This window comes from Canis lupus, chromosome 17 (assembly GCF_011100685.1).
Source record: "Canis lupus familiaris isolate Mischka breed German Shepherd chromosome 17, alternate assembly UU_Cfam_GSD_1.0, whole genome shotgun sequence".
In the NCBI taxonomy this organism is placed as follows: domain Eukaryota; kingdom Metazoa; phylum Chordata; class Mammalia; order Carnivora; family Canidae; genus Canis; species Canis lupus.
The window spans coordinates 40669127-40694382 of record NC_049238.1 but is presented as its reverse complement, the minus strand read 5'-3'; the positions used below and the strand labels follow the sequence as shown (position 1 = coordinate 40694382).

The 25256-nt window shown below is 35.9% G+C and overlaps 1 protein-coding gene across 1 annotated transcript in view; it reads left to right on the top strand.

Moving 5' to 3' along the window:
- Nucleotides 1-25256, top strand: part of DNAH6 (dynein axonemal heavy chain 6) — a 234851-nt gene that overhangs the window by 20675 nt on the left and 188920 nt on the right. The window contains exons 7-12 of the mRNA XM_038561598.1: nucleotides 10044-10311; nucleotides 17785-17919; nucleotides 18010-18130; nucleotides 20688-20805; nucleotides 22215-22383; nucleotides 24607-24723. Of these exons, the coding sequence (XP_038417526.1) occupies nucleotides 10044-10311; nucleotides 17785-17919; nucleotides 18010-18130; nucleotides 20688-20805; nucleotides 22215-22383; nucleotides 24607-24723 (928 nt within the window). The remainder of the gene's footprint in view (nucleotides 1-10043; nucleotides 10312-17784; nucleotides 17920-18009; nucleotides 18131-20687; nucleotides 20806-22214; nucleotides 22384-24606; nucleotides 24724-25256) is intronic.

Genomic DNA, 25256 nt, shown 5'->3' with positions numbered 1-25256 from the left:
TGCTGTATGAGTTCTAGCAATCTTGGGGTGGAGTCTTTTGGGTTTTCTATGTACAGTATCTTGTCATCTGCGAGGAGGGAGAGTTTGACTTCTTCTTTGCCAATTTGAATGCCTTTTATTTCTTTTTGTTGCCTGATTGCTGAGGCCAGGACTTCCAGTACTATGTTGAATAGCAGTGGTGAGAGTGGACATCCCTGTCTTGTTCCTGATCTTAGGGGAAAGACTCCCAGTGCTTCCCCATTGAGAATGATATTTGCTGTGAGCTTTTCGTAGATGGCTTTTAAGATGTTGAGGAATGTTCCCTCTATCCCTACACTCTGAAGAATTTTGATCAGGAATGGATGCTGTATTTTGTCGAATGCTTTCTCTGCATCTATTTAGAGGATTGTATGGTTCCTATTTTTTCTCTTGCTGATATGGTGAATCACATTGATTGCTTTATGAGTGTTGAACCAGCCTTGCATCCCAGGGATAAATCCCACTTGGTCATAATGAATAATCTTAATGTATTGTTGGATCCTATTGGCTAGTATGTTGTTGAGAATTTTTACATCTGTGTTCATCAGGGTATTGGTCTATAATTCTCCTTTTTGGTGGGGTCTTTGTCTGGTTTTGGAATTAAGGTGATGCTGGCCTCATAGAATGAGTTTGGAAGTACTCCATCTCTTTCTATCTTTCTGAACAGCTTTAGTAGAATAGGTATGGTTTCTTCTTTAAATGTTTGATAGAATTCCCCAGGGAAGCCATCTGGCCCTGGCCTCTTGTGTCTTGGGAGGTTTTTGATGACTGCTTCAATTTCCTCCCTGGTTATCGGCCTGTTCAGGTTTTCTATTTCTTCCTGTACCAGTTTTGGTAGTTTGTGGTTTTCCAGAAATGCGTCCATTTCTTCTAGATTGCCTAATTTATTGGTGTATAGCTGCTCATAAGTTTTTTTTGTTTGTTTTGTTTTTGCTCATAAGTTTTTAAGATCGTTTGTATTTTCTTGGTATTGATGGTGATCTCTCCTTTCTCATTCATGATTTTATTAATTTGAGTCTTTTCCCTCTTCTTTTAATAAGGCTGGCTAATGGTTTATCTATCTTATTAATTCTTTCAAAGCTCTGCCCATTTTTTAATTGGATTGTTTGGGGTTTTTTTTTTGTTATTGAGTTATATGAGTTCCTAATATATTTTGGATATTAATGCTTTATCAGATATATGATTTGCAGGTATCTTCTCCCTTTCAGTAGATTGCCTTTTCATTTTGATTATTTCCTTTACTTTGGAGAATCTCTTTAATTTGATGTAGTCTTACTTGTTTATTTTAGCTTTTGTTGCCTATGCCTTTGGCGTCAAATCCAAGAAATCATCGCCAAGATCAATCTCAAGGAGTTTTCTTCTTGAAAACTGGTCTTCTATGTTTTCTTCTAGGAGTTTTATGGTTTCAGGCTTCATGTTCAAGTCTTTAATCCATTTTGATTTAGTTTTGTGTATGGTGTTAGATGGTGGTTCGGTTTCATTCTTTTGCATGTGGCTGTCCAGTTTTCTCATCACTATTACTTGAATATTCTGTTCTTTCCCCATAGTATATTCTTGGCTCCTTTGTCATAAAGTAATTGACCATATATGCAGGGGTTCATTTCATTTCTGGGCTCCTTATTCTATTCTCTTGATCCATGTGTCTCTTTTTATGCCAATACCATACTGGCTTGATTAGGTTAGCTTTGTAATATCATTTGGAATCAGGGGGCATGATATCTCCACCTTTGTTCTGTCTCAGAATACTTGGGCTATCTGGGTTCTTTTATGATTTCTTACAAATTTTAGTATTGTTTGTTCTATTTCTGTGAAGAATGTATTTAGAATTTTAATATGGATTATACTGAATCTGTACAATGCTTTGAGTAGTACGGACATTTTAACAATATTAATTGTTAATATTTTAATACCTGTTAATATTATTGGTTAATAATAATACCAATCCATGAGCATGGACTATTTCCATGTATTTATTCTTCTTTGACAGTTTATTACTAGAGTTAGAAAATTACTAGAGCTATAAGATAAATACTGTGGTTGAAAAAAAAAGATTATAAATTAGGCAACATAATTAAAAGTATCTCAAACTTGGATTTGTGAATCACAGCAATGTTCCTATACTTTGCCTAAATACCTTATTTGTATGGAAATGTGATCAAATAAATCCGTAGTTCCAAGAAAGCTATATCAATACCTTACCAAAAGGTATCCACCATACACAGAAAAGGATTTAAACTTTTTAAGGCATATTGAAGAACAAAATATGAAACCAAATTCTGTTTTTAGATTAATATCTCATCAATAAGCTTAAGAAGCTAGAAATATAAGAACACATAGTATCTTATGTCAGAAAAACTCACTATTGCAGAATTGCAATTTTACCAGCCTGTGTGGACATTTTTCCATTCCATTTGTTACTAGAAAAGCAAAGGAAATTTATCAATACTACTACTAGTAAATCAACAAATCAGATAACAGAGATTAACACATTCCAGGGCATTATTAAAATTTTATTGCAGAAAAGAGAGTTTTATTGAATATCGATGAACGTATGGTTACTAGTAACTGCTTGATAACAGCACTATTTTGGATCACTGAAGTGAAATGTTTGGAAGAACTTTGTTGTGAGGAGGGGGAAAAAACTACTGGCAATAAAATATTTAAGGCAAATGAGACATTATGGAAATAGTTCTTAAAAATAAATATTGCATCTAGAGTTTATTCTGACAATCCTACATTCAACTAATACATTATTTTACTTGCAAAGGAACTCCCATATGTAAATGTTTCCCTGCAGTTATTAATTCCAAATTAAATATTATCAAAATTGTGACTACAATAAAGTCCAAGACATAACAAAAAATATGAGCAGAATACTACTTTTTGTTGTTTCAGATTTAAGTGCATTAGTAATCCAAAGGAAACGTTGTGTCAAGAATTAGAGAATATATTGCAAATAACTGTGCAGATTTAATGAATAGTTGGTTTCACAACTGGATTAGTTAATTGACATTTGAGCACCTGAATGAATTTCATAAAAAATTATGGGACCTGGCTGAAAGTGTGTCAACATGTACTGACAACAAAGATTAAGAATTCAAAACACCTTGGAATTCAGCTTTGGAAAAATGATATTTAAAATGCTTCTCTTTGATTTTAGTGATTGTAATGGATTTACACCTAAAGAAACCTAAAGTCAAACAGAGTAATGACTGTTTCAGAGAAAGCTTCACCATTGTTTCTGAAATACTTGATGTGGAAACATTTGGATTTTAAATCAGTTTGCATTTCACAACAAATTTTAACACTGCATTTATCAAAGGGTGAAAAGTGATAGCTATTAGAATTAAAGAATGGTAGTACCTTTGGTTTATAATTTCAAGAGAATGAATTATCCAAGTACTGGTTAATGGAAAAGGAGGTTTCCAACCATAAGAAACAAAGCAATAAATCATCTGCCATTTATTGTCTCCTATTTCTATAAACAAAGTTTCTTAGTAGTGGTGACTGTGAAGAAGTTGAACAGACCATCATGAATTGATTAAAAATTCAGGTGGCTACTTCAAAAGAGGTATGATCACAGCCGTGGTTGCTTCTGAGCTAGGCTTTATCTGGAAGTTTTATCAAATTCAATATTGAATATTTCCCTGAGTGTCTTGTAGGTTATTTTTCTTATTATAATGTAAATAAATTGTAATGAATATAAAGAAATTTATAATTAATATCTTCACCAATTTGCCTTATAGAATGTTACCATTGTGTGGGTATGTTGGAACATTTGTTGCTTGAGAGCGTTACTCTAGAGGACTGTAGAGCAATTTTCTTTGCCTGAGAATCTGATCTTAACTGTGAAGTTCTGTTTCACTGGTATCCTCATAAGAGTAGAATGTTGGTTATTTCTAGGCAATATTGCTTATGATAAAAATGCCCCCTGATTTGTAAATTATATATGCATTACAGATAACTAAAAATGAATTCTAGGAGCACTTGGGTGACTCAGTCAGTTGAGTGTCTTGGTTTCAGCTCAGGTCATAGTCTCAGGGTCTTCAGATGGGGCCCAAGGCCAAGTCCTTGGGCTTCCCTCTCAGCAGGGAGTCTGCTTGAAATTCTCTCTCTCTCCCTGCCCCTCCCCCAGCTCATGTGTGTACTCTTTCTCTCAAAAGATAAATATTTTTAAAAAATAACTCCTAAATACCTGATGGGGAGCCACAGCTTTGGATATCCATAGTGCATGTCTCTTGCAAGAATCCTGAATTCTATGCTTATAGAATTTTTGCAAGAGATACTGGCTCCTGTGGATAATAAGGCTGTTAAGCTAGGGTGGCTTCCATACAACCCAATGTGGATCTCATCTACTTACATCTGAGTTGTCATCTAGGGAGAGGGTATTCCTGGGTGGCCAACAGATTTCCAAGTAGTCCCATGGAAAAGGAAAATCTGATGCTGCTTTGATGGTGAGAAGTAGTTCCTGTCTTATGTCCTTCTAAGTAGGGAGGGTGCCAAATATAGCCTATGATAGTAACTATTGTATCTAGAGAGTATAGTGCTACTGGTATCAAGTGGGAAGAGGCAAGGGAAGTTGCCAACCAGCTGACAGTACACAAGACAGCCTCACACAACAAAGAGTTACCTGGCCCAAAATGTCAGTAGTGCTGAGCTTGAGAGACCTTGAGTTAAATAATGCTAATTACACATTTCTGTCCTGTATAGCCAATGAACAATTTCTTGAGGGACGGATGTATGCAGTGATTTAGGAGTCTGTGAAACATGGTTATATAAAGACCATATAATCATCTGTGCTGGGTTCAGACTATATTACTTTCTAAGTGATCAAATTGATTGTCACATGGTTCCTAGGCCTATTAGAGTATTTTTTAAGGAAGGAAGCTTTTAAATTTTCAAAATGAAGCTATTCTGTCCTTTCAGTGAGATTACCTGTTTAGCAGCCTAGAACAGAAAACACAGATAGATGCCAACTTTCAGCATATCCCAAACATCATGTACTTTCTCAAATGGCAGCATTGTGGTTTCTGTGTGAAGTCATAATTATGAACAACTTTAGGGAGTGGGGTATAAATGTGTTATATAATAACAAATCATTTTGAAGCCATGTTATCAGAAACCTTGCTGGGTTACATAACACAATGACAATTTTCTTGGGCTAGTCCATAAAGAAATTTAAATCTAATCAGTCAGATTTCAATCAGCATGTGGAAACATTAAAGGTCCCTCATATTTTCACTTGGAATCATCAAAACTGTTCAGCTTCACATTGTCTCCTTAACCCTTTCTTCAAACACATGTATACACATGCTGTGGCACTGCTCTGGAGCTCTGACAATAAGTGGGTGATGATTTCATTTTAAACAAAAATTTGAAGAACCTAGAAGAGTGGTTCTCAGCCTTTGCTACTAATGAGAATCACCCAGGCCCTACTCCAAGACATTATTTAACTGATTTGTGGTAGAGCCTGTATTTCTTTGCAACTCGCCAGATGATTCCAGTATTCAAGTCAGTATTGCACATCATGGGCTTTGAGCAGTGGTTCTCAAGCAAGCCCTAAAGGACTTATTAAAACAAATTGTTGGGCAGCCTGGGTGGCTCAGCGGTTTAGCGCCGCCTTCAGCCCAGGGCATGATTCTGGAGTCCCGGAATCAAGTCGCACATCGGGCTCCCTGCATGGAGCCTGCTTCTCCCTCTGCCTATGTCTCTGCCTCTCTTTCTCTCTGTTTCTCTCATGAATAAATAAATAAAATCTTAAAAAAAAAACAGATGTTAACCCTCTGGAGTTTCTGATTCAGTAGGTCAAGAAGATAGCCTGGGAAATTGCGATTCCCACATGAAGCTGATTGTGCTGTTCCAGGGACCATACAACTGAGAAACATTGGCCCCAGAGCACTCTCTTATTACAGAAATTTGGAAGTTTCTTCTTAGTTAAACTTTGTTTAATTTTCTAGGTAAAAAGGAGTTCCTTATTAGATATTTCATCATTTCTGGTTAATCAAATCAGAAGCAAAGTAAACCATATCTCTTCTCTAGGTTAGGCTAGATCTAAATTCATGATGATTCATGATATTGACCATCATCAAATAAATTGAGGTTTATGATGCAGAACATAAGAAATGGCTAATTTCTTTCCAGACAGTTGCTTGCTTATCTTCACACAATAAATATGCTCAAATCATGACAGTTAAAACTGTAAATGATGAAAATAATGAGAACTTAGATTTGCATAGGGCCGTATGGACTTTATCTAATACATCGCACTACCTTAAAGCAGGTAATTACTTTTTTGCTTGTAGAAATCAGAAACTTGAAAGAGATAGGAAGAGAGAACAGGGTGAACAAAGACATATGTATGCATTCAAACATGGCCCAAGGTGGATATGATAAATAAGCTTGATGAAAAAGGGCAGTTTGTGAGACAGAGAAGGAACTAATATAAAACAAGAGGAGAGTGCCAAAACACTTGGCAGAATAATTTGGATTTGATGATATAAGCAGTAGGAGGCTATTTAAAGTTTTTGAGCAGGAGACAAACTATGCTTCTGCACTTTTAGTCTTGGTAGACCAGTTTAAATAGAAGCATTTTCAATTATTCTATTGTGATTGAATAGAAGCATTTTCAATCACTAAGGTGTAACAATAGAGCTCCTGGTTTTATTTTTATTTTATTTTATTTTTTTAAGATTTTATTTATTTATTCATGACAGACACAGAGATAGAGAGAGAGAGAGAGAGGCAGAGACATAGGCAGAGGGAGAAGCAGGCTCCATGCAAGGGAGCCTGACATGGGACTCGATCCTGGGATCCAGGATCACACCCTGGGCTGAAGGCAGCGCTAATCCGCTGAGCCACCGGGGCTGCCCTGAGCTCCTGGTTTTAAATAAAAACTCACATCAAAATCTTATTGTTTTGTAAAATCAGGGAATTATAGAAGAAGAAATTAAGATTTTTAGCATCCTAATAGGTACAGTTTGAGTTATAACTGAAATGAACAATAACAGAACAATTTATGACCTACCACAGAGCTGTGTAATTCTCTTATTCCATTTGATTCTCTCAAATAAGACATCCATGCTTTTAAAGATAATTGAAGCCTTACAGTCCAAGTTTCACTTTAGATGGACAGATATAGGTTCTACAGTAAAATAATTTGACCTGATTCTACATTGAACAGCAAGAAAAAACTCCAGATATTTTTTCTCAGTAAAACATAGTAAAATGTAATTTTATTCAAGATACCCATATTGTCCAGATTACTATCCAAGGATCTGTTTAGTTGATTGGATCATAAAGCCATCTAGTTTAGCAGCAAAGAAGGAATTTTACATAGCATAGCACTTGAACAAATGAAGTTCTCTTTTTAAGTCTTAAAGGTTTTTGTATTACTTCCTCAAAGAAAGGCTTTGATGAAAGAAATATCCAAAGTATTATCCAAGAAGCAGCCAAAGCTTAAGGGTGAATCCTGGATGCCAACAATGTTGACTAGGCAGTTGTCAGCATTTAGGTGTGGTGTGGTGGATCAGCTCCTGAAATGGTTGTGTGATCTGAGGTAGAGTGTGGAGTAAGTGCAGAGGTCCAAGGAGTGTATTTGAGGAGTAACCCCCTCAGTAATGAACTGGAAAGTCTAAGGAGAATAGGATTACAGAGAGCTGTGCATAGGCCCTCTTAATTGTTGCAAAACTTTCCTTCACCCTGCTGCCCCTTTTATCTACCAACAGAATTGGGCTTGAAGGAAGTCCCTGCTCATCCATGAGAGATTAATTTTGTTAGAATTATGAGAAACAAGACTGGTTTTTGGAAACTTTAGAAAGCAATGCATGGGAGGGATATGGCTCACCATTATAAAGGAAGTTTAAGAGAAAGAAGAATACATGGGATTTTAAGCTAAATGGGCAGCAGGGTCAAGAGAAAGCATTCTACAAGTCTAAGGGAAGCTTTCTACAAGTTAAAGAGAAGTTCTGCAAATTTTTAGATGCAGAGAAAAAGTAGCCAAAAGCCAAGAGGGCTAGAAAAAACCTATCTCTGGAGGAAACCATGAGATACACTCAGAGGCTGGGATGGGGGCACCCAAATATGACGATTTTCAGGTGAAGAGAGAGCTTACCTTGTGACCATCTTGTTTTTATTCGTTGTTTTCAAATGAAGTTCAGTGGTTCACAAACATTACTAAGTATCTGAATCATTCAGGGAGCTTGTTAAACTGGAATCTTGAGTCTCATGGCTCATACATAGAGATTCTTATTCTGTGTTAGACCCAGAAATCTAGATTCTTAATAAGCACCCCAGATGATTTTGATGGTGGCAGTCCAGTATTTGAAAAAGACTTGCATGTGTTCATTTGTTCTGTGCAGGGTAGAAATGTGTAGAGGAGGAAAAGACTTAGGGGCTTGAGAATGGGGATCTTAGATAGTAAATTATAAATAAAAAAGATTTCTAAGTGGCACTGAGCTCCAGTAAGTTAGAATTCAACATCATGGACCACACTTGCCACCTTCTAGAAGGGTCTTTATTTAGTAGCAGATACACCAATGCAGAGCAAGTTTTCTAGACATACACCAAAGCCATAGTGAGCTGCTTGATTTGTCTTTAGGTTGGTTTGGTAACTGATGTTAATGAAATATCTCAAGTTGACTCTAGTCTCAGAGACAAATTAAAATTTCAAATTTTGTAGAGAATCACCTCAAGAATGTCCTAATTATATCTTCAGCTATAGGCAAAGAAAAAAGGAAAAAAAAAATGTTTTCCATTCACCTCACCCGCAATGTGTAATACCTGGCGTTTTCTCAGACAGTTCTGATGTGAAATGTTAATTAGAACATAGACAAAGATGGGATTACGTAAAAGCTGAGCAAGTTGTTATTTTTCTGTAACAACACTGAAATAGGAGAGCAACCTTCCAGACTGTCCAATATATCATTGGCATCCCAGGCTCTCCTTGTATGCTCACGTGAACAGGTCTTGGCTTGGGGTTTTGGTTTTTGCTTGTTTTTCATTCTGATCCTGTGTGTCCTAATTATAAAAATATTTTTCTATTTTATTAAACAAAAATAGAAATTAAAAACTAAGTTTCTATGATTTTTAACATAAAAACAGTTTGGGGTTTTGTTTTGCAATTAACCTTTATCTGATTATTCTAAGGTACCAGAGAATCTTTATAAATTTTATTTTCCTAAGTTGTAAAATATATTTTAATAATACTTGCTATATCACAATATGTTTCGCAGTTATTGTATTATTGAGTATTTAAGTTGCATCCAGTATTTTAATGTTATAGATAAAGTTACAAAAAAAACCTTTGTGCCTGTAGGGCAAGTTCTTGTTTTAAGAAATTTTAGAGAATCAGCCCTTTCTGTTCTCATTACTGTTTCCTTCTCCTGTCCTTATTCCTGCCTTTATCTCTCTTGCTTTTCTTCCTTTTCTGATCTGTTTCTGTTACCCATAAGGTTGAGGAATGCCCTTGATGACAATTGAAAGAGGAATAGCTTGAAATAAACAATGTCTCAACAGTAATTATTTTGTTCTGTGATAAATTGTGCATTTTTCTTCTACTTAATCTGAGTCTTGATTCAAATCCTATCTACTTCATCTTTTCTTGCTTTGGTCTTTCTCATAATTTTTTTTTAATATTGGGTAAGTAAAACTCTTTTACACTATTATTGTTGAATAATTTCTGAAGAGCTAATAATAAAAACTTATTTTCAGGTAGCTTTCATATAAGGCTATTATATTTTAAAAATCTGTAATTGATTTGTTTTTATAAAAATTATGTAACTGAAATTATCAAACATATTGCCAAGGTTGTGATATCTTTAGGACCTAAAATAAGTCCAACTATTTTTTAAAAAGCAGCTCTCCCTTCTTAAGTATTCAATTTGAACATAGTTTGTTAGAACTTTTTAATTTAAATAATATTTGTTTTTTCTGAAATGTTTTATCTCTTTAGAACAAAAAAGTAATGCAGTTGCTTAATTTTGTTTTGAATACTTTATTCACTTGCCTCAATTTTTATTTGTTCATAGAGTTGTAAGTTATGAGAACATCAATAAAAATGACTACTATACTATTAGCAAAAAAGCAGTAACACACATTTATAATGAGGACATTGAATATATCGAAATTGATCGATGGGAACAGGAATATCTATATCACAAAGAACTCACTAAGATTCCCATATTTGCACTTTTCCGGAAATGGAAGGCTTTTAACGTGTGGAAGAAGAATGTCCGTTCCAAGAAAATAAGTGGATGTCGAAAATCTCTACAAAAAAACCTGTTCATTGTTAATCATGTACGTATTTATTTATCATACTTTAAAAGAATTACAGATAAAGTGTGAGTCTATTACAGGCATTGGTATAGACTGCCCTTGAAATAGACTATTTCATCGTTTTAAGAGAATTCACAATTTTTATTCTGTTTTGTCATTCTGTCTCTCATTCTGTCTTGTCATGGCAGTCTGGCAGTGTTTTCACATCTTAACTATGGTTGCAGAATGCAAAAGTATAAGAAGAGAGTTGCACAGGTCTGCTTCAAATAGAAGCAGCCTCAGAGGTTTGGATTCATGGCCCCCTTTGTTGTTGATTAGGAAAATGATGTATACTCTTGAGCAGAGTGGGCAGGCAACCCTGATTACCTCCTCTTATCTTTGAGTCACTCTGGACTCTATGGTCCAAAATAATTTGGGGGCTTGTTTTCATGGGCCAGTACCTCCCAATTGTAGGTTCTCCTCTACCATGAATCCAAACAGAAGGGAAAATTTTAATATTCACTTTGCAGGATGGGGTCATCATGGAAAAAGAACTGTTAAACGGTGTGTGGCTATATTTTAAATCTCTACCCACTCACTGAATTTCAACTTGCATTACAAGTTTTCTGCTTGGCCCCTGGGAATGAAGTGGAATCACCATTACTGTTGTGGTCCTTAGCTATCTATTTCTATGACACTGAGTCACCACCCTCTCAAATCAGAAGCCTCAAGTTTGCTTTTTACTGCTCATTTACTTCACTTTTCATATGTTAACCTGAAAGATCATTATCAAGATGTCAGGCACAAAATAAAGGAACATCAAAGGAATGATGTGTGTGTCTCTCATGAATAAAAAAATAAAATCTTAAAAAAAAAAGAGAGAAGAAAATATTCTAGTCCTTCTTGATATCAAACTCAACTTCTAGACCTTTAATTTCCTTAAGGATCCATCAATCATTTGAATCTATTGTCTTTTTATCACCTTTCATCTTTCATCATGTCTTAGGGACTATACATGTCATAAGTTTGTTACTAGGTGTATAAAATAGTTCTTCCTGTATTTGTCTCTAAGTCCTTAAGGACTCTTAAGGTTCTTAAGGTTCTCTTATATACTGAGGTTGTCCTCTGTCCACCATTGATACCAACCGTGCTTTTTTTTTTTTTTTTTTAAGATTTATTTATTTATTCATGAGAGAGAGAGAGAGAGAGGCAGAGACACAGGAGGAGGGAGAAGCAGGCTCCATGCCGGGAGCCCGAGGTGGGGACTCAGGGTGGCGCCTCAAGTCAAAGGAAGGCCCCAAACCGCTGAGCCACCCAGGGATCCCCCCAACCGTGCTTTGACGTTGATAATATCTTCTCCTAAATGTAGCTGGGCTACATTTAGAGTAGTCTACATTACATGAGACTAAAAAGTTCTCATCATTTAAACTTAGATTGACCTAAATGACAGACCCATTGTCGGTTTTTTTTTTTTTTAAAGATTTTATTTATTCATGAGAGACACACAGAGAGACAGAGACACAGGCAGAGGGAGAAGCAAGCTCCATGCAGGGAGCCCGATGTGGAACTCGATCCCCAGACTCCAGGATCACGCCCTGGGTTGAAGGCAGGAGCTAAACCGCTGACCCACCCAGGGATCCCAGCCATTGTTGGTTTAAATGTCTATTAGATGCTGTAATTACTCACACACTTACCACTACTCTTATATTTACAATTAGTTAATAAGGAGGGCTGATACACCTAGACTAGGTTTTGAAGGGACAAATGTGAAGCTACCCTTGAAATATTTCTTTTCATGATTCTTTTTCTTTTTTTTCAGTAACAAGCCTTATTGGCGCATGTGCCTATGTTTCCCTTTAACAACTTTATTGAAATACAGTTAATGTACCCTATGATTCACCCATTTAAAGTATACCTTTCAATGGTTTCATTATATTCACAGGATTGATTAACCATCACCACAGTCAATTTTAAAACATTTTCATCACTTCAAAAAAGAAACTCTGTTACCCATTAGTGATCACTCTACATTTCTCCCCAACTCTGCCAGGGCCCTGCCCCAGCTCTAGGTAACCACTAATCTACTATTTGTTCCTATTGGTTTGCCTATTCTGTACATTTCATATAAATGGAACCATACAATATATGGTTCTTGGTGGCTGGCTTTTTTCACTTAGCATAGTGTTTTCAACGTTCATCTATGTCATGGCACAGCATTTATTTTTATTGGCATATTAATAATATACCATTGTATGGTTATACATATTTTACATATCCACCCATCTATTACTGATGGATATTTGGATTGCTTCCATTTTTTGGATATTATGAATAATACTGTTACGAACATTTGTGTACAAATTTTTGTCTTGATGTATGTATTCATTTCTCTTGGGTATATGCCTAAGAGTAGAATTGCTGAGTCACCAGTAACTCTATGTTTAACCTTTTGAGGACCTGCAAAACAATTTCCAAAGCTACTGCATAATTTTAAATTCCCACCAACAGCATATGAGGGCTTTGGTTTCTCATTGTTTTCACCATTATATCTGTCCTTTTCATTATAGTCATTCCTACTGCTTGTAAAGTGGTATCTCATTGTGGTTTTGATTTATCTTTCCCAAATGACTAATGATGGTGAGCATCTTTTCATGGACCTATTGACCATTTGTATATCTTATCTGGAGAACTGTATATTGATACTTTACCCATTTCTTAATTGAGTTATTTTCATTTTACTATTGAATTATAAGAGTTATTTATATATTCTGGATACAAGTCCCTTATCAGATATATGACTTGCAAAAATTTTCTCCCGTTTTGTGGGTTATCTGTACATTTTCTTGATGGTTTCCTTTGAAGCACAAAAGTTTTTAATTTTGATGATCTGCATTTTCTTTTTTTTTTTAAAGATTTATCTATTTATTTGAAAGAAAAAGAGCAGAGTGAGTGAGAAAAGGAGTAGGGGGAGAGGGGCATAGGGAGAGGGAGAAGCAGGCTCCTTGCTGAGCAGAGAGCCTTATGTGGAGCTCAATCCCAGGACCCTGGGATCATGACCTGAGCTAAAGGAACATGCTTAACCAGCTGACCCACCCAGGTGCCCGGATGATCCGCATTTTCAGTTTTGAAGTGTAAGTCTTCTGGGCCCTTGATTTTCCACATGAATTTAAAGATAATCTTGTCAATTTCTGCAAAGAAGTAAACTGGGATTTTGATAGGGATTGCTTTAAATCTATAGACCAATTCAGAGAGTATTGCCATCTTAACAATACTAACTTCTGGTCTATGAACATACAATGCCTTCCCATTTATTCAGGTCTTCTTCAATTCTTTCAACAATGTTTTGTAGTTTTCAGAGGATATTTTACACTGCATTTGTTAAATTTATTGCTAAATATTTTATTCTTTTTGATTCTATCGTAAGTGTAATTGTTTTCTTAATTTCATTTTGTTTTTTCATCTCATATATATATAAATATATGTACATATATAAATAGTATAAATGTATAAATATGTGTGTATGATCTATATATAATACAATTAATTTTTGTATATGTAGCTTGTTTCCTGAAATCTTGCAGAATTTATTACTGATTCTAATAGTATGGGGCATGTGTGTGTGCATGCATGTACTCCTTAGAATACCTGATGAACAAGAATAAGTCATCTGCAAATAGATATGGTTTTGCAACTCCTTTCCAACTTGGATGATTTAATTTTGTTGCCTAAGTTCCCTGGCTAGAACTTTTCTGCTGAATAGAAGTTGCAAAAGCAGACATCCTTGTCTTATTCCTGATCTTAGAAGGAAAGCTTTCAGTTCACCATTAAGCATGATACAATAAGGAAGTTTCTTTCTATTCCTAGTTTGTTGAATGTTTTTATCGTGAAGCAATTATGAATCTGTTAAATGCTTTTTCTGCATCTATTGAGATTATCATGCAGTGTTTGCCTTTTATTAGAATAATATGATTTGTTATAATGATTGATCTTTGGATATTAAACCAACTTTGTATCCCTTGGTCATGGTATATAATCCCTTTGTTGTTTGATTTGGTTTGCTAGCATTATGTTAAGGATATTTGCATGAATATTCATAAGGAAGACTGGTCTATAGTTTTGTGGGTTTTTTCCTTGTGATGTGTTTGTCTGGTTTTGGTGTCAGGGTACTAATGGTTTTAAAGAATGAGTTGGAAAATATTCCTTCTATTTTTTTAAGGAATCTATGAAGAATTGATATTAATTTTTCTTTAATGTTTTGTAAAATTCAAGTGTCTTCTAGTCTCCTACATTACCAAGTTTCACTTTTCTCTAGATTTATGTGTGTGCTTAATATTAATTTTTCAATATTATGTAATACTGCACGTTGCTTTAATCTGCTTGTTTCTAATAGTGTGTAATTTTGTTGCATGTGATACTTTTAGGCAATTTTTTGTTTAGTTTTTACATTCTCAACCACTGTCATTCATTTCTTTTAATTTGAATATTACTTTGTAATTAAAATCTTTCCATTTTTAATTCTTAGGCAGCCATTGCTTTGCAAACAGACTACTCTTAATTTCATAGATCTATATAACCATTCCTCTGCTTATGAAGGGAGGTACCTTTTACTGTAGCTCTTTCTATCCTGGGTCAGAAATACACGTGAAAACAGGAGCCCAGATCTTCTGGCTGGGCCATGACCTATACAGCTGCAATGGGCTCTCTAAGTGTCAAATTGTTCAAATCACCCAGATGCTCTGTTGACCAACGTTAGGGAATTAAAGGTGTGGTAGTGTGGTGAAGGCAAGATTAGTAATTCCAAAGGATTCCTACGTTCCAACCAAGGACAATGTGCCTCAACATGGCCCTGGTTTTTCTTAGATTTTTTTTTAATTTTTTTAAATTTGTATTTATTTATGATAGTCACAGAGAGAGAGAGAGAGGCAGAGACACAGGCAGAGGGAGAAGCAGGCTCCATGCACCGGGAGCCTGACGTGGGATTCGATCCCAGGTCTCCAGGATCGCGCCCTGGGCCAAAGGCAGGCGCCAAACCGCTGCGCCACCCAGGGGTCCCTTTCTTAGATTTTTACATAAACACAACTCTTTTGCACTTATCTTCCAAAAGCTCTAGTCTCTAAGTTTCCCTTTAGGTGTTCTGACCCAGTGACCAACCCTCAGATGAATAACAGTGGTTTTCTACTTCTGAAGGTATTAATACTCATTTCGATGCAACTGGCAGAAACTCAGTTTCAATGAACTTCAACAACAACAACAACAACAAACAAAAGCTCATATAATAAGGAAGTTCAAGGGGTAGGAATACCTTTATGCATGGCTCACTTCAGAAGTTCAAATAATATCTTGTCATCTTTATTTTTTCTCTTTCTCTTCATCTTTCAGTTCTTTCTCTGTTTTATTCTCACTTGGGCTCTTAACATGAGCACCACCAAGTGCAGCTCTAGTTACAGCTAGCTCTTTGAGTGAGAAGAGAGTACCTCTTGCTGGAGATGCTGGAGAGTAGACTGATTGGCTCAGCTTGGCCACATCTTCAATCCTGAATCAATCCTTGCACAGCCAGGTGTTCTCTGATAAGCCAGGCCTGGGTATATGTGCCTATCCCTCATTCCTGTGATGGGGAAAGGGAGGGGTCAGCCTTATCAAAACCACATGGTAATGGGTTTCCCAAAAGAAAGCGGGAGCATATCACTAGAAGAATTGGAGGTAAATCTGAGGTAGGTCTGTCCAGAACAGACAAAAATTATAGCTTCTCAGTCTACATATTGAAATCCACCATCAAAGTGATAAATCTTCCTCCCCTTACAGTCCTGCTAACAACTTAAAATAATACCTAATCCTTAATCTTTCAATAGATACTATTGATTTAGCAGCCTGAGAATGAACTACCTACCCGAAATTTTATCAAACAACAAGGGGATGGAGAACAAACCTGAAGTTTCTCATATCATAGCTGCTCTCACAACTGTCCTGTATGTGGACAGCCAGATGATATTGAAGTTAAGCCAAAGTGATTTTTTAGATTATGTTTTTTTCTTCCAAAAATTTCCACCATTAAACTCCTCTCACATCTTGGCAAAACATGTTGTCTTGGAAGCCAACAGCCTAGAACTCTTATGATAGTAGCATAGAGAAAGATAACATTAATATTATGTAACAATTTCACAAATAGTTCCACTCATTGTTCCAGCCCACAAATAAATAAGTTCCTTTAAAAAAGAATGTATTTATTTATTTATTTATTTATTTATTTATTTATTTGAGAGAGAACGAGTGGGAGAAGAGGCAGAGGGAGAGAATTTCAAGCAGTTCCCCAATGAGTGTGGAGCCTGGCACAGGACCTCATCCCAGGAACATGAGATCAAAACCTGAGCCGAAATCAAGAGTTGGATGCCACTGAGCCACTCAAGTGCCCCATAAATAGGTTCTTAATGGTGACTGATTTTCTTTTTCAGCAACTTGTCACCCCTACAAATTTAAAGTTAAAAAATTTAACTGTACAACATTTTAAATTCAAAGTGGTCTTTGTCCTATGTCATAGCCTCTTAGATCAGTAGATGGGCCCCTCCATTACCACAGTGACTGGACATTGTAAAGTCCTTAAGATAATACAATGAATCTCTTAGTATCCATTCATCAAAAATAGTGAAATTTAAGATATTGCCCAGTTCTCCATTACTTGCCCTCAGAATATTGCTAAAAGACACATATTCAAAGTGAAAAGAAAAGAATTCAAACAAATTAGATCTTATAACTCAAAGAATACTTTTATGGATAAGGAAGATGTGGCATATATATATAGACACACACACATATATACATATATATGTATATATGTGTGTATATATATGTATAAAGAAGATGTGGCATGTGTGTGTATTTATATATAAAGAAGATTTCGCATATATATATAGATATACACAATGGAATATCAGCATCAGAAAGAATAAATACTTACCATTTACATCAACGTGGATGGAACTGCAGGGTACTATACTGAGAAAAATAAGAATCCAAGAAAGACCATTATCATATGGTTTCACTCATATGTGGAATATAAGAAACAGCAGAGAGGATCATAAGGGAAAGGAGGGAAAACCAAATGGGAAGTCATCAGAGAGGGAGACAAACCATGAGAGCCTTTTAACTATAGGAATCAAACTGAGGGTTGCTGGAGGGGAGGTGGGTGGGAAGATGGGGTAATTGGGTGATGGGCATTAAGGAGGGCAGGTAATGTGATAAGCACTGGGTGTTATATGCAACTGATGAATTATTGAAAACTATGTCTGAAACTAATGATGTACTGTATGTTGGCTAATTGAATTTTTTTAAAAGAATACTTTTAGAAAAAATTTCAGAAGTGTTCCTGTTTAATGTATGCACTTTGGAGTTGTAGCTACAGTGAACATATAGAGCTGCTTATTTCCCTTAATAGCCATTCTTCCTTTCCAAATATTTTTATTCTTTCAAAAGATAGGGATTTTTAAAGCTAAACAATGACAGATTTTTATTTTCCTGCAGCATCTGCGACCAGCTCTTCTTAAAATAAATGAATTATGCTATCACTTGAGTTTTATGGGACTTTGTCATATTGAAAAATGTCATACCTACACCCTGCAAGAATTTAAAGTTGCACAAGTCATACGGTTAGAAGAGGTAAGGAGTTTTGTCTATAGTTTTAAGATTTAGCTTTTCTATTGTTGCAACTTTACTATTACTAATACTTGTTCATCAATGTCTATCTAGGTGGTAGAGCGCCTAGAAGAATTTCGAAATGAGGCAAAAGATGTGGTCAGGAAGGCTTGTCATGTTGCTCTTCGTGCCGCAGGATTCATTCCTGATGACTGTATACACAAACCTGTTGAGGGTATGCAGGGGAAAATACTGTGATAAGAAGTCATGGCTTTCTAAAAAAATAACTCTTTTATTCTACTTGTCTTAGGTTTAAATTATGATCCTACTTTTTCGTTCTTCTGAATGTCTGCTTGATACATTATAAATTCAGTACATATTGTAGAGGAGGGGAAAACAGTAAATATTGCATCTTCCTTCCATTACCACTACTTCTTTTTTGGGGGGGGGGTTCCTTGACACTATTTTTATTTTATTTTATTTATTTATTTTGTAATAATAAATTTACTTTTTATTGGTGTTCAATTTGCCAACATACAGAATAACACCCAGTGCTCATCCCGTCAAGTGCCACCTTAAGTGCCCACCACCCAGTCACCCCCACCCCTGCGCCCTCCTCCCCTTCAACCACCCCTAGTTCATTTCCCAGAGTTAGGAGTCTTCCATGTTCTGTCTCCCTTTCTGATATTTCCTACTCATTTCTTCTCCCTTCCCCTCTATTCCCTTTCACTATTATTTATATTCCCCAAATGAATGAGACCATATAATGTTTGTCCTTCTCCGATTGACTTAGTTCACTCAGCATAATAACCTCCAGTTCCATCCACGTCGAAGCAAATGGTGGGTATTTGTCATTTCTAATGGCTGAGTAATATTCCATTGTATATATAGACCACATCTTCTTTATCCATTCATCTTTCGATGGACACCGAGGCTCCTTCCACAGTTTGGCTATTGTGGACATTGCTGCTAGAAACATCGGGGTGCAGGTGCCCCGGCGTTTCATTGCATCTGCATCTTTGGAGTAAATCCCCAGCAGTGCAATTGCTGGGTCGTAGGGCAGATCTATTTTTAACTCTTTGAGGAACCTCCACACAGTTTTCCAGAGTGGCTGCACCAGTTCACATTCCCACCAACAGTGCAAGAGGGTTCCCTTTTCTCTGCATCCTCTCCAACATTTGTGGTTTCCTGCCTTGTTAATTTTCCCCATTCTCACTGGTGTGAGGTGGTATCTCATTGTGGTTTTGATTTGTATTTCCCTGATGGCAAGTGATGCGGAGCATTTTCTCATGTGCTTGTTCGCCATGTCTGTGTCTTTGTGAGGTTTCTGTTCATGTTTTTTGCCCATTTCATGATTGGATTGTTTGTTTCTTTGGTGTTGAGTTTAATAAGTTCTTTATAGATCTTGGAAACTAGCCCTTTATCTGATAAGTCATTTGCAAATATCTTCTCCCATTCTGTAGGTTGTCTCTGAGTTTTGTTGACTGTATCCTTTGCTGTGCAAAAGCTTCTTATCTTGATGAAGTCCCAATAGTTCATTTTTGCTTTTGTTTCTTTTGCCTTCATGGATGTATCTTGTAAGAAGTTACTGTGGCCGAGTTCAAAAAGGGTGTTGCCTGTGTTCTTCTCTAGGATTTTGATGGAATCTTGTCTCACATTTAGATCTTTCATCCATTTTGAGTTTATCTTTGTGTATGGTGAAAGAGAGTGGTCTAGTTTCATTCTTCTGCATGCATTACCACTACTTCTATATAATATTTTAAGCTGATTACAGAACCTTTATTTCATAATCATTTTAAAGAGAAATCAGGGCCTCTTTGCTTAAAGGTATGTTCAACCTACCAGTACAGAGGAATGTTAATGAACCATCTACAGTCTTTCGTTCAGTTGAAATCCTTTGATGTGGAATTCTTTTCGATAACTGGGCTGTTTTCTAGAGTTTAAAATATCTCATTAACCAAGCACTTTGTTGTTTTTTAATTTTACTTATCTTTTTTTACATTTTAATGCCAATGTAATTAACCAACATTATTATACAATATAGGAATACAATATAGTGATCTAACAATTCTAAGCATTACTCAGTCCTCATCATGAGAAGTGTTCTCTTCATCCCCTTTACCTGTTTCCCCCATTCCTCCACTCATCTCTCCCTGTAACTCTCTGTTTGTTCTCTATAGTTAAGAATGTTTTTTAGTCTCTTTTTTCCCCTTTGTTCATTTATTTTGTTTCTTAAATTCCACATGTGAGTGAAATCATGATATTTGTCTTTCTTTGACTGATTTATTTCATTTAGCATTGTCAGGGAAATGTAAATCAAAACCACAATGAGATTATCACCTCATACCTTCCAGAATGACTAAAATAAAAAACTCAAGAAACAAGTGTAGGTGAAGATGTGGAGAAAAAGGAACCCTCATGCATTATTGTTGGGAATGCAAACTGGTATAGCCACTGTGCCAAACTGTGTCTGGAAGTTCCTCAAAAAATTAAAAATAGCACTACCCTAAAATCCAGTAATTACACTACTGGGTATTTACCCAAAGAATGTGAAAACACCAATATGAAGGGATATATGCACCCCTATGTTTATTGCAGCATTGTTTACAATAACCAAGTTATGGAAGCAGCTCAAGCATCTATCGATAGATAAATCAATAAAGAAACTGTGGTATATGTCTACAATGGAATATTATTCAACCACAAAAAAGAGTTTACTTATCCTTTAATCCATATTGAAAGAAATGGAATTTTTATCGAAAAATTCTTGTCATATCTTCTATTTTCCTTAGATTATCATAAAATGCAAGACGGTGGAAGTCTCATCGATTTGCCTGCTTATGCAGACTCGGACAAAATGACATACACTGAGCAAGCCAGCAAAAGGCATCATTGCATGAGGCTAACATGGTAAATGATTATTTTCTTTCTCAAGAAAAATTAGAGCATCCACCTTTCTTGAGTTTCATTAAAAATTAAAGCCTTCAAGGGCAGTTGGGTGGCTCAGTGGTTGAGCATCTGCCTTCAGCTCAGGGCATGATTCTGGGGTCCTGGGGTCGAGTTCCACATCAAGCTTCTCTCAGGGAGCCTGCTTCTCCATCTGCCTATGTCTCTGCCTCTCTCTGTCCCTCATGAATAAATAAATAAAATCTTTTACCAAAAAAATATAAAGCCTTCATCACAGGATTTACTAATAGTGTTGAGAGATTTTGGGGTGATATGATAACCTGACTACATGCCCAGAAACGCTCCCATCCCATTGCCACACAGCAGAGCAGCCACTGGGAGTGGCGAGCTGGTGGAGACTAGAAGACATGCCCAAGGCTGAGTGCTCCTCTTAGACCTTTAAGGCTTTGTTTCCCTCTAGCCCAGCTTGGAGCATGGAGCAGGCTGTGATAAGGAGAAGTCAGGTACATAGAGATTTGTGGGCCTCCTCCAGAGCACCTGGAGAGCCCATTACCTCTATTGGTCACTAAAGAACTACATGTGGCTGCATTGCCCCATAAAATTCCACTCTCTCCCTAAGGTGAGTTTTGCACCCGGGAGATGAGGGTGGAAAGCCTTCCTTCCAGGGCCTCACCTGGATCTTGACATTGTTTCAGAGTTTGGATTTCACACCATTCCAAAACCTCACCATTACAAATAACTTGCAAACAAAATCACCAAACATTATCTGAAAAGTTTTGTATGGCACTATAAAACACTGTTATTGTTAGCAGTGCCAACTCCCTTAGTCTAACTTTGACAGCTGTAAATTCAGTAAATCTTAACTGCGTACTGGTTTATATATGAAATAATATAATAATGTCTGTGTCACAACAGAAATCAATGAAGCAAGAGACCACCGTCCATAGTACAGGTAACAGAGGCCCCTTGACTGTCAGTTGAGTAGAAACATAAAATCTGCATCTCTGAGTTAGCAGTTGCTATCAAACATTTATTCAATAGTGAAGATTTCACACCCGTACTATTAGAATGTGAGTTACAGATGTTGTATATTTTCTGACTTCATTTTTAAAGCATCTTTAAAAAATCTTATGGCCCTTTTGGTTAGATGAGCTGGGTGCACTTCCCATACCACCCATATAGCTTGTTAAATTTCCTTTTAAATAGTTAGAACACCCAGCTAAATTGATGCTATATATTTGTGCTTGAAAATGAAGAATGTCCAAGAATAACTCCTATGTACAATAAATCTGTTAATATAAGTAAAAATTCAAAGACAAATTATGATATTTAAAAATTTGAATATTTGGTTTAGTGTAACTTTCATAGTAGTGAATATAGAAAACTGAAGCTGTATTTTTTTTCTTTTCAAGCTTTATCCGTCTAAATGACTATCTAATTGGGAACACAATGCACGTCCTAACAGTAAATTCTGCTAACTCTCTTTTGAATTATCTTACTGACAAGCTAAAACGAACACCTTCGGCAGATGTCATTCAGAAATGGATTACTGAAGAGAAGCCTGAAGTCCCTGAGAAAAAGGTATATTCAAACAAAATTAAGAAAATTCATAGGTCAGCATTTATTGGTGAGTGCTTACTATGTACTATGAATTATGTTATTTTCTGTGTACTTGAAAAGTAGCAGAAATGCTTAGAAGATTTCACAGGATAATCAGATCTTACAATATACAATTGAAATGGCAGAATGAAAATCACCATATCAACAAATATCTCATAATAGATGAAAGCATCCACTTTTCTAGATGTTGGTGCTGTCTTTTAGGAATTGGCTAAAGGCTATTCATGTGTACATAGGACAAATGTTTCTTAAGTGCCTACTACATACCAATCCGTGTTGGGTGTGGAGTATATAGTGATGAAAAGCATAGACAGGATTCTTGGGCCCAAGAAGCTTATGGTTTGGGGGTTGTCATGGGCATGAACTGGCAGAGAGAATCAGGAAAGGTGATATAAATGAAAGATAACCAATGGTTTAGAGGTGAGAAGAAGCAAATCATGGAAGCAAAACCTTTGTGCTGTGAGTGGATAACCTCTTGGGAGGATGTTGATCTTAGGACAGCGTAATTTGAGACATTCAAGATGAAGTACTACAACTCTTTGCATTCTAGCATAGCTAAGAGAGAAATCATATCATCCATATCCACATTTCCCAATAAGCTTTGCCCTACTTCCATCCCAGATAATAGCTTCATGCCAGATACCTAAAAACACAGCTAAACATGTGTGCCTGGTTTCCTCAAGCTTCATACCTGTACTTATCAACTGCCTCCCCAGGAAATCCAGCTATGACGTTTCAAGACTACATGCTCTTTGCTATAGTTTCTCTTTTCTCCAAAAGTTCAATTTTAGTTGCATACTCCTTTTTATTACTTTCTTCCCTCAGTCTCAATTGATCCCTTTTCTAAATTCTATTACATTTTGAAAGTCACATTTATTTTCTAATTATAAAAGTAATATATGCCAAGTGAAGAAAATTGGAAGAACATAGAAATATACAAAGAAAAAGATCTCTGCTATCCAAAGATAACCGGTTTCCAAGGGGAAGAAAGGTATCATATTTATTGCTTTAACACATGCTTTTCCTACTTAGCAATGTATTATAAAAAATCTGCCAAGACAATATGTATTTTTCCATATAATATTCTCACAAAGAAATATAACTACTGTACATCTTCTAAATAATTTTCTATTGTTGATGACTTTCTCATACTCCAAATAAATAGACATCTTTGCTTCTTATTACTCCAAATAAGCAAAGAACATCCTTGTCCATGAATTTTTCACACATCTCTGATTTCTCCCCCTTAGAAGAAATTCCTAGATGTGGAATTTTGGGGTCAGAAATATGCTTTTGATTCTGATGCATTAACTTTCCAGAAAATTTAGCGTTTATTTACAATCTTCTTAAAAATGTTTGAGAATGAACACATGCACACTAGATATTATCATTCACTTTCATTGAGGTCAGTCTGATGGTTGTAAAGTAGTGCATCACTGCTTTTAATTGTTACATTCCTTTAATTGGTGCTCCAGTGAAAAGAGCATAGGTCTGGTGATCAGAAAGACCTGGGTTTGAGTACTGGTCTGTCACCTAATAACCAGTGTGTCCTGGATGAAATGTCTTACCTTTTCCAGATGTTCTTTTTCTCATGCCATAATAATGATACCTGCTTCATATGGTTGGTGTGGGTATGTGAATACTTAGCACTACCTGGCACACAGTAAATATTCAATAAATGTTGTTACTGAGCAAAATATCTCAAAAATGAGAACAAGGAAAAGATTGATCACTTGTATATTCCTTTTAAGATATGTCAAATTATGCCCTTTGCCCATTTTTCTATGTAAGTATATTTCTATTTTAGTATATATCTATTTATGTATTAATTATTGTATTATTAGTATACATTTCTGTTGAATATATCAAGTATTTTCTATTTAAATATTACCAATTTTCTATGCTCTATATATACCATTGATATATTTTTCCAGCTTGTTGTTTGCCTTTCCATTTTGTTAATGGTTTTTTTTATAAGGGGAGAAGTTTTACACTACTGTGTAATCCTTCAATGTTTGTCTTCATTTTTTAATTTCTATGGTAATATTCATTGAAAGACAAGCCAACATTATGAAATCAATTAATTGTATAAGCTTCAGTTTACATGCCTCTTGTATCCAGACATCTTTTATCTTATACCTTGAAGCTTACATCTTTATAACACCAAAAATGTGCTCATTTCAGGGGGCCACTGCAGGGGAAAAACAGGAAGAAGATGAGTCTCTCATCCCCATGTTTCTCACAGAACTGATTTTGACGGTCCAATCATTACTCTTCGAGCCTTCTTTGGAAGACTTTCTGGTGTGTGTTTCTCCATATAGCATCCACCTATAAGTACCTTTTTGGGAAATGAAGCAACTGTTTTACTCTCAAGTGATTGGCAGGATTGCTGTTGTCACTCCTCCAAAATGATCAGAAGGAAAAGAGAAAGTACTGTTCTATGCACAGCATTATGTCTACATAAAAACTATCTAAAAGTTTAGCACATTTTCTTTAACTTGAGACAGACTAGGAGCTTGATAAGGTACACCATTAAGAGAACATATACTATACAAAATTTAGAATTGACTATAGTAAGTATAGTTTTTGAAATCTTTTTGGTATGCCGCATCCATGAAAATATTTTAATTATCTATTGCTATGTAACAAATTACCACAAATATGGCAGCTTAAAACCACAACCATGTGTTATCTCACAGTTTCTGTAGGTCAGAAGTCTGGGCACTGCTTAGTTCATCTTCTGCTTCAAAGTTTCTCCAGGCTGCCATTCAGGTATTGGCTATGATGAGGTCTCTTTAGAGGCTTGACTAGAAAAGGATCTGCTTCTAAGTTTC